General features: G+C 36.1%; 1 protein-coding gene across 1 annotated transcript in view; it reads right to left on the bottom strand.

Moving 5' to 3' along the window:
• Positions 1 to 418: 418 nt before the first annotated feature.
• The window catches only part of IPO11 (importin 11), an 80,424-nt gene continuing 71,695 nt past the window's right edge, over positions 419 to 9,147 (bottom strand). The window contains exons 30-32 of the mRNA XM_039709953.1: positions 9,045 to 9,140; positions 5,571 to 5,655; positions 419 to 734 (exon numbers count right to left, since the gene is read on the bottom strand). Of these exons, the coding sequence (XP_039565887.1) occupies positions 570 to 734; positions 5,571 to 5,655; positions 9,045 to 9,140 (346 nt within the window). The 3' untranslated portion in view covers positions 419 to 569. The remainder of the gene's footprint in view (positions 735 to 5,570; positions 5,656 to 9,044; positions 9,141 to 9,147) is intronic.

The following is a 9,147-nucleotide window of genomic DNA, read 5'->3' as shown; positions in this document are numbered from 1 at the left end:
AAAGTTTCTTTTTCTCTGAGACAATTCAAATGGGAATTATTTTTCTCTTGTGAAGGAATATTTCTGTTTACAGTCTTACAACTTTCCTAAATCCTTCTGTTTGTAAGGTTGAACATACAGTCTAAAAAGAGAAATAGGAAGGGAGAAAGTTACAGATCAACAGTATTAAAGAAGCAGCTCCTGATACTGAATTATAGTGCTGAATTAACAGATGCTTCCCTTTAATACACATTAGTAAGTTCCTTCAGATTGATGACTTTATGACATACCTTTGTGAACCAAAAGCACGGTTAAGGGTACCAAAAAATGGTACTACCTAGGGCAGCACATGCCATGTTAGGAATCATGGAAATGTTAGCTTAATGACAGAAACTTTAATTAACCTTTTATCATTAAAAAATCCCCAAAAACAAGCATAGTTTAGGAGTAACAGCAGAAAACTTTTTTTATTATTTTGTCACAAGTTATTTTCACCTTTCATCAGACTCATCCATATAAGAACTGAAGGCTAGAGTTCCTTCATATTTTTGAAATAAAAATTTGCCATAGAAAATCTTTTTTCTGCTTATTTAGAAGCCTTGTAAAAATTCTTGTAGCTGGGCAACTATTTCTGTATCCACGGTTTCCATAAGGGCGTGAAAACCTTGTTCTCCCAGTAATTCCTGCTGTGCCTTTAACTTCTCATAGATGAACTGCTGCAGTGACACAGTGTGTACTGGGTCCTTCAGTGCAAGCTGTGGAAAACATGCAAAATAAAAATGTATAACAATGCAAAAAACTACTGTATGACTTACGCATTTTGATTATAACCTCAGCTCAAGAAAGGAATCTACTTTTATTTTCTTTGTACTTGCTTGGGAAACAAGAGGAAACACTTGGTCAAAACAAAGATCAAATTAATTATTATCAAGGCAGATATCAGTTTTAAACTATTTGAAACAGTGTCAAATCATGAGTCTTACACTTTGCTCTAAGGTTTAATGCTTCTACAAGATACAATAATTTCAAAGCTACTTTATTAGTTACTGCTGAATGAGGTTCCTGTAACTCCTAAAAATAACATCAGATCTTACCAAGGACTTTAGTGATGGCATGCACGATGGTCAGTTTTATTTTATTAGTAAGAAAATGAAACACCAAACTTGTTTAGACTATATAACAAACAAACTGCCCGTAAGTATAAAGAAGAGCCACACTTCAGTAATGACACCTAAAGACCTCATAAATCCAGCTGAATTATACATTTTTCTTTTGGGCAGGGAAGGACAGGATATTTGTCACTATTTTCCCACATGAGCTGCCTTTTAATAGCAGAAATAGGTAAAAGAAGAGGCTATATTGACAGGGGATGTATTGCTAATTTTAGTGAAAGCAGACACATGGGCAGGCTCAGGGCATTGACAGTTATGCCACATTTATTCCTCAGTTGACCAGGCTGGACAGAAGGAGATGGGAGATCAGGACAGGTGGTACTTGCTGTATCATAAGGAAGTAGGATGTTGAAATCAATGGCAATTAATGCAGACCTGTCATCTGTTCATCTTAGTGTCAAACCCAAACAACACTACTGTTTATGCTGGAAGGTAAACTATAAAAACTATTGTCAAGGTAAGACTTGATAATTTTATTACCATAACACTCTTAAGAAAGGGGAAGTAATTGCAGTAACAGTTTTGTACCCTGTAGGAGGTTTTTTTCGGTAAATGTAACTTGAATCTGTAGAATATAAGACTTTTCCAACAAAATTTCTAAATCACAACTACTCTAATCAATACTTGCCAAAGTTAGTAGCATTTTTTTCCTGCCTTGCCAAGCAAAGGATTTACCAGTTTCTGAATGATTTGCATTTGTTCACTTAAAACTGTAATTTGGGACATATAATGCATTTATAGTTAGTTTCTCTAAGTTCATAGCTCTGAACAGTCATGTATAAAATTACTCTAGGGAAGTTTGCACGAGAAACAGGTATTTATATAGAAGTGTTCTCATCCTTGTGACCCTGACCAAAGCCACTCAATCATTCTCTCCACAACCGGGACAGGAGAGAAAATATGATGAAAGGCTTATGGGCTGAGGTAACATCACTCACCAGTTTCTCTCATAAGCAAAACAGATTTGACTCCAAGAAATTATTTTACACCAACCAGATCAGGGTAGAGTAATGAGAAATGAAACAATCTTGAAACACCTTCCTTCTTCCTGGGCTCAATTTTAACCCTAAATTCTCTACCTCCTCTGGAGTAGCTTGAGGGACAAGGAAATGGGGACTGCAGTCATTTTAGTGCATGTTGTCTGTGGTGCTACTTCCTCCTCACACTCTCACCCTGCTCCATCATGGGGTCCCACCCACCGGAGACAGTACACCATGAACTTCTCCCATGAGTACTTCCATGGGCTGCAGTCCTTCACTAACTCTTCCAGTGCAGATCCCTTTTTTTCCATTTGGTGCAGTCCTTCAGGAACAGGCTGTTCCAGTGAGGGCTCCTCTCTCCAAATGGCCACAGATGACAGGAGCCAACTCCAGTGTCGGCTTCCCTTAGGGTCAGACTCCTTCAGGCATCCACCTGCTCCGACATGGGCTGCAGGTGGATCTCTGCATTCCCAGGGACCTCCATGGGCTGCTGGGGCAAGCTGCCTCACCATGGTCTGCACCAGGGGCTGCAGGAGAACCTCAGCTCTGGTGCCTGAAGCACCTTCCCCCCTTCCTCTCCCACTGACCTCAGTGCCTGCAGATCTGTTCCTCTCACATACCTCACTGCTCCCTGGCCGCCGCGCTATTCAAAGCAGTACTTGAAGCCAGAATAGACTTCTGTAGTGTGATTAATGCTTGCTGCTAGAAGCATCATCTGCCATCTGTTAAGTCAAATGCAACTTAAGAGTCTTCAGACTTAACTAAGAAGTTAATACAGTAATTTGTTTTCATTCAGATAGTCACGTCAAAAGTATTTGAAGTAAATAAAAGAGTTCCTGCAACAAGAATTTGTGTTGAATTTCTTTTGCTCTACTTTTTTGTAACTTGTATTCAGAACTAACAAAACAAATGAAATAGTTTGATATAATGAGCTTGTCAATATTTCACAGACAGCTGCAGTCTTCACTGACTAAGCAAACAAAATTGTAAGTTTGGACTCACAGTAAGCATAGGTGGCAAAGCACTATATATTAAGTATGTATGCTGAGTTCCTTGGTATATGGCCATAGCTGTTTTATTGAAATGTGCCCAATTCTGATAAGACAAAACAAATCTATTTTCCAGTTAAACACTAGTAAATTCCAACAGTCTAGTCAAAATAGCTACAGACAGGAAACAAAAATTTGGCAAGTAATTGATTATTGAAATGTGCTTCATGATGCTCAGTGAAAACATGGATTTGACTACTTTTTCAAAGTTGTTACTTTGCAAATTGATCTTGAAACTGGCTGGACTGAAGAAAGCAATCTTCCACCCCACTGGCTGTAAACACGGGCTTGAAGCAGACAAACAGTTCAGAGGTTTTGCTGATTCCCTTCAGGTTGTTCTTGATTTACTTATCACATTGTATATTTATTCCCTCTTTTACTTTACCAGTGGTACTAGGTACTACAGTTTTCTAAGTTTCATGTGTGTGTGTGCACTGGTGCTCCTACAGAGAGGAAGAAATTTCCATCACACGTAGGTAGGAATGGACCCAGCCAATGTTTTGTTTTTAATCCAGTTTCTAAAATCAAATTCTAGCTATGCTTTCGAAGACATGATTAACAATTCTGATTATTATCTGACATTTCTGCTACTAGTGACCTGCCCAAAGGACCTGTACAATTTTGAAGTAAATAGCCAAGTGTCATGTCTCAATTTCTGCAACATCTGCAAAGCTATATATCAAGCTATTTCAGATGGGATTCAGAATGAATTTATAGCAAACATTCATAAAAACTAGAGTGCACTTGCTTTCACAGCTGCAAGAAATTACATTAAAAAGGGTAAGAACACAGCGTATACTGAAGTTAGCTGAAAAAATGACAGCGTATAAGGCTTAAGTCAGAAATATATCAGGAAAAATTAACTAAATATAAGAATGAGAAGACAAAAAAATAGGCAGCTATTCTTACAAAGAAGGCTTGAAAGGAGAAAAACAAAGGATTTCCATAATGCTTATGAAACTAAAAAACACAGCAACCATGGAAATAGTTCAATTCAGACTGTGAGATTCAAAACGAAAATGAAGCTTTGACATTCATGTATGATAAATTATTCTCTGTAAACTTTGCAAGAAAACAAAGGCTGAAGATGTGTTTAAGCTTAATGTTACAGAGAAGACGAGGAACAAAGAGCAAGCAACTCCTTAGGGAATAAAGGAAAGTGATATGCAAAGGAACATATATGTAAGGGAAGATAGATGCAAGGGAAGTAAATCAAGACCTTTCATTTGGTCCTAGTAGTTCGGTGAAGCTCCTCCTTATGCAAGCACATTTATCATTATTCAAATGACCACTGATGTTGTATTGCATGTGACCCCAGAACGGCTCCCTCACTGTAACTGTGTACATTCGCAGCATATTGGTATGATGTGTAATTTAATGATATAGCAAAATTCAATGTGCCCTGCTTTTCATTTTGCCTGACATAGCCACACTGAAGGTAGTCCATTACAAATCTAACAAGTCTAAATTCCTCAACACATACCCAAACTATTGAAGTTAACCTGCAATAGAAAAATTAAGGTCTGACACAATGCTATTAAAATTTTGGCCAGATGCAATGTAGTCTGAGTATACTCAAGAACATAAAAGCATTGTAGGTTAAAATTAACTTTTGCTTTTTAAATCTGATTAACAAACATATTTCTTTCTCTGTTGATCTATAGGCATATTGATCCCTACTGATAACAATAATGATATACACATATATATCTATATTGAGAGATTATACAAAACCACTACAAATAAATATCACTCTGCAACAATCAGCTAGACTTTAAGCTCACAAGCAAGAAGGAAATCTAACAGAGTCTAGAGATGCTTTTAAGAGTAACAATTATAGAACTGTGTAATACATTTTTAAGGACCACAGAAAATTATATTTCTGCATTTTGGTTAAATCTGAAAATACAAGACACTAGGAATTTCTCTAAGGCATTTCTAATAGCAGAAGAATATGGAAAGGTTTACATTTAAAAAAAAAGACATATTGTATTGCTTTTAAATGTAAAAGAAAAGCTACACAAGTATACACTGGCTTCTTTTTCACACTAGAAAAAAATTCTATGCAGGCACATTAGTTTTTCTAAATATGAGAAATTTGGCCTGCTATGACATTCAATAAAGTTTAGCTCTCTGCTTTTTTCAGTGAATTCCTTCTATATTGTGTTAGTATTGTAATACCCAGATTTTGTGGACATATGATGTTGATTTTGATAACAGTTTCCAAGATGCAAGTGTTGTGGTTGCAAGGTTTGGCATTAAATTTCCTTTTTTTGATTCAAAACAAATTTTCCAAGAACAACAGATCAACCAAACCTAAAAAGAATTTACTGTGGCAGAAGTGAAGCACATAATCAGGTGCATGACTGAATAACAGATCTAAAAGTTACCATTTTTTTCCTTTTGTCTTGTTCTGTGGGGGGTTCCTCATCTTCTGTAGCTTTGGGCTCTTCAAAATGAGACATTAACATGCAGCTAAAAATGGGAACAAGAACAATTTTAACATACATTATCATTAAAAAATATTTTAAAACACTTTTGAAAACACAGAACAGACATAAGAGTTTGCTTAAAGTCAGGCAATCTAATCACAAGTAATTTTTTCCCGAGAACACTGAATCTAATGAAGGCTGAATGCATGTTCTCTGTCACCTTTACCGATGTAACAATCTCAGTTATGCTTCATGTTTTAGCTTAAGCTGTGGGTTAAAATACATGTGTGCACATAGAAAACAGACTACATGGCTTTAAAAAATACAGAAAAACCTACTGTTCCTTACAAAAGATTTCCACTCTTTTTCAAGAAAATATCACACAAGCGCTCTATACAAAGTCAAAGTGGCTAAAGAGATACAAAGATTGCAAAGATGTCTCATGGCATTCATGTTTTTCTGTGAGATCTTTGACAAAAGAACCTGAAAACTATTAAGGACAGTGCTATTCTGCAATAAAATCTGCAAGACACTGAACAAAAGTATTAAACTCATTTTATACCTGCCTCAACTGGCAGGTACCCATATGTGAAAATAACAGCCATATTTTAACTTTTATTTTTGAAGTATAAAACCAGAAAATATGAAAAAAATCCAGTTTAAAAGTCAGAGATTTTCCTACCTGCTGAAATGGTTTGAATGGACTTTATAAAGACATTGATGAATGTTATCCTACAGAAAACATGCCTTTCATTCACTTTACATGTTCTAGGCTGAACCAATAGACAAATATTCACCCCTTTATCAAATATTTTCCCGGAATTCCTGCCTTAAAAAACAAAACTACTTAAAAAACACTCAGGTGATGACAACCCACCACCATGTATCACCTGTGATTTAAGACATGAAGGACACATAATTCACATATTACAAAGCACCAAGACAGATTGCTCATTTTCAGTCCTGCATTAACTGTGCATCCACTAGCATGTGAAATGCTCCATCAACTAAGATGAAGAATCCATTTTAATGTTACTTAAATGAAAAAAAAGTTGTGATTTTATGTGTTTTTATATGACTTTATATGAAAATGTTCAGACTTATTCTGTTTACATATTTAGTTTTCTATTAACATGTGTTTAGAGCTGTATGAAACACTTACTAAACAGCACGGCAAGCAGGGTAAGTACTAACACAGAAGCCATTTTTAATAAAGGGATTAGTTATTTTTAAATAATACAGCAAACTGCATATCTCCTCTGCTCACAAATGGCTGCTTGCATCTGAGTTTATTAAAGGAAAAGGAGACAAAACTGTCAATGTCAACATAGAAGACTGAATTAACTTTTTCAGACCATCATAAACTTTAGGTACCACAAAATTCCAAACACAAGGAGAAGAGAAAATAAAAGAAGAGATGGTGATAAAATTGGGAAAAATCTGAGTATTAGTGAAAAAAGTCTAGAGCAAGGGAATGTTTCCCTTCCCAGAAAATTTGAGGTTTGTAAAGCTCTCTCATAATTATCCCTACAGTGTGAAATATGAACTCGAGGAAATCTGACTATCCCTTTGTATTGTAAGACAGTGTAAACATTTCCATAACCTGATTAAAATCCAATATTAATCTAAAAAATGACAAGGCTTTTACTGCTTCCAAAATCTCACTGCTCTAACTACAACAGTTTCCTTAAAATTCCCGCTTAAATGTGTTCACTTAAACTGGTTAAGCTACTTAAGCCAGTGCCATTGCTTAACCTTTATAATCTTCCCTGTACACATTTATCCACTCTTCATCCTTCATTGGCTAAAGTTCTATAGTGTTTCAGCTTTGATCTTCCTGTGTTAAACACACACAATTTTATTTCCTGCACTACAATCATTAGCTAATATGATAATCACTGGACATCACATTATCTTTCTTCCGAACCAGTTTGGGCCTAAGCCATTCTTCTTTAGTCTGAAGAGAAGCAACAGTGCACATGATTTCGGATGACTGCTCTCACTTTTTTTCCAAATGATGTCAAAATATATTATGCAAAAGCCAAAATCTTTCAAACAGCTCTTTCAGAACCTGCCAACAAAAATATGTCTTTGGTTCAGTGTGACTACATTTTATGAAATAAAAACAATGCCCAGACTTTGGAAAAATAGTGGCAAGTTCTACAAGCCTTCAGGCTTACAATATGAAATGAACTAGGATAAAGTTTATTTATTTCTTGGTGAAAACTATTTTCAACAAGAGCTGGCAAAGCAACATGTTTAGAAATAGAAGGGCTCTGCAATGTTTTCTCTAACAGTAAACAAAACACAGTGCCAGACATTGTGCCTATTCCCAGACTTTGGAGACTTGCATCTTCTTTACTAAGAGTTTGGTGGAAGTACTTTGGCAAGAAATTCTTAGGCATAGTTCAGGCTCAGTGTGAGTGCGGACTGTTCTGAACACACAGTTGTGTGCATACTACTTGTTTTAAGTGGAGAAAAACTTAACAGACTGCATTTGGCTGTTCTGTGCCACCTAGTTTCAATGGCAGCAAACATCCCCTTAAGCAGTAAATTAATTAATTCAGATAGAGTCTGTTCAATCACCATGTAATGATCTGCAAGAAAATGCCTGATTCAGAGCATCAGTAAATTCTTCTACTAGCATGGTCTGTAAGAATATCCTGCAGAGCACCTGTTTTTAATGTCTTACAACTCTCCATTCTAAAAGTAAGTAATCATTACAGAGATAAAAATGGCATTAAGATGTCCATTCAAAAAGTATCTTACTATTCATTGGGTTGATTTTTCTTTCCCAGCTTTGATGGACTACAGCCAGTAACCAGGGAGCCATCAGGAGATGAATGAGTGTGGTGCTGGATGGCAGTGCACTCTGGACACTTCCAACATCCACATTCCTGCCACAAGCAAGCTCAAGCTCCTAGCTCGGGAAACTGTCTTTTGGGATATATCCTGTAGCAGTACATGTGATACCTGGAACAACTGGAGAACTCTTGTGGGATATACTTTTAAGTTCTGCAGGCTGTACACTAGGTAAACTCACATGAGGTTCAGTCACACTCAAAAGAAACTCTGAACTACCTCTGAGCAAGGGTGGTCCCTATCAATACACAAGCTTGTTGTAATGAAAGTTTAGATATAACAGCCAAGTTAGCAAAAAGCAAATCTAAGCATATGAATGCTTTAAGACATCATTTAGTAGGTAACTTAATGAACAATATAAAATGATACTGTCATTTTAAGACCTCTTTCCCCATTGCAAAGATTTTCTTTTAAGACCAAAGTTCTGTGTCTTCCTAAAACACTCACTCTTGAGAAAACAGATCTCTAACAAGCACGTATTAACTGCCTACATACTTTTAAAATAAAAATACTTCATATAAAACAATACTGCTACTGTTAAACCCAGTTTAAATTAGATTTTCCACTTACTCTTTGTATGTTCCTGTTTCAGAATCTTCAGTCATAACATCATTCAGTCCTTCAACTGAAATGTTGATGATACCACAAAATTTATCTTGGATAACACTGTAAA

Source organism: Passer montanus, unplaced genomic scaffold (assembly GCF_014805655.1).
Source record: "Passer montanus isolate IOZ18808 unplaced genomic scaffold, ASM1480565v1 scaffold22, whole genome shotgun sequence".
NCBI lineage: Eukaryota > Metazoa > Chordata > Aves > Passeriformes > Passeridae > Passer > Passer montanus.
Note: the sequence above shows the minus strand (reverse complement) of the source record. Positions and strands in the feature narration are given on the sequence as shown.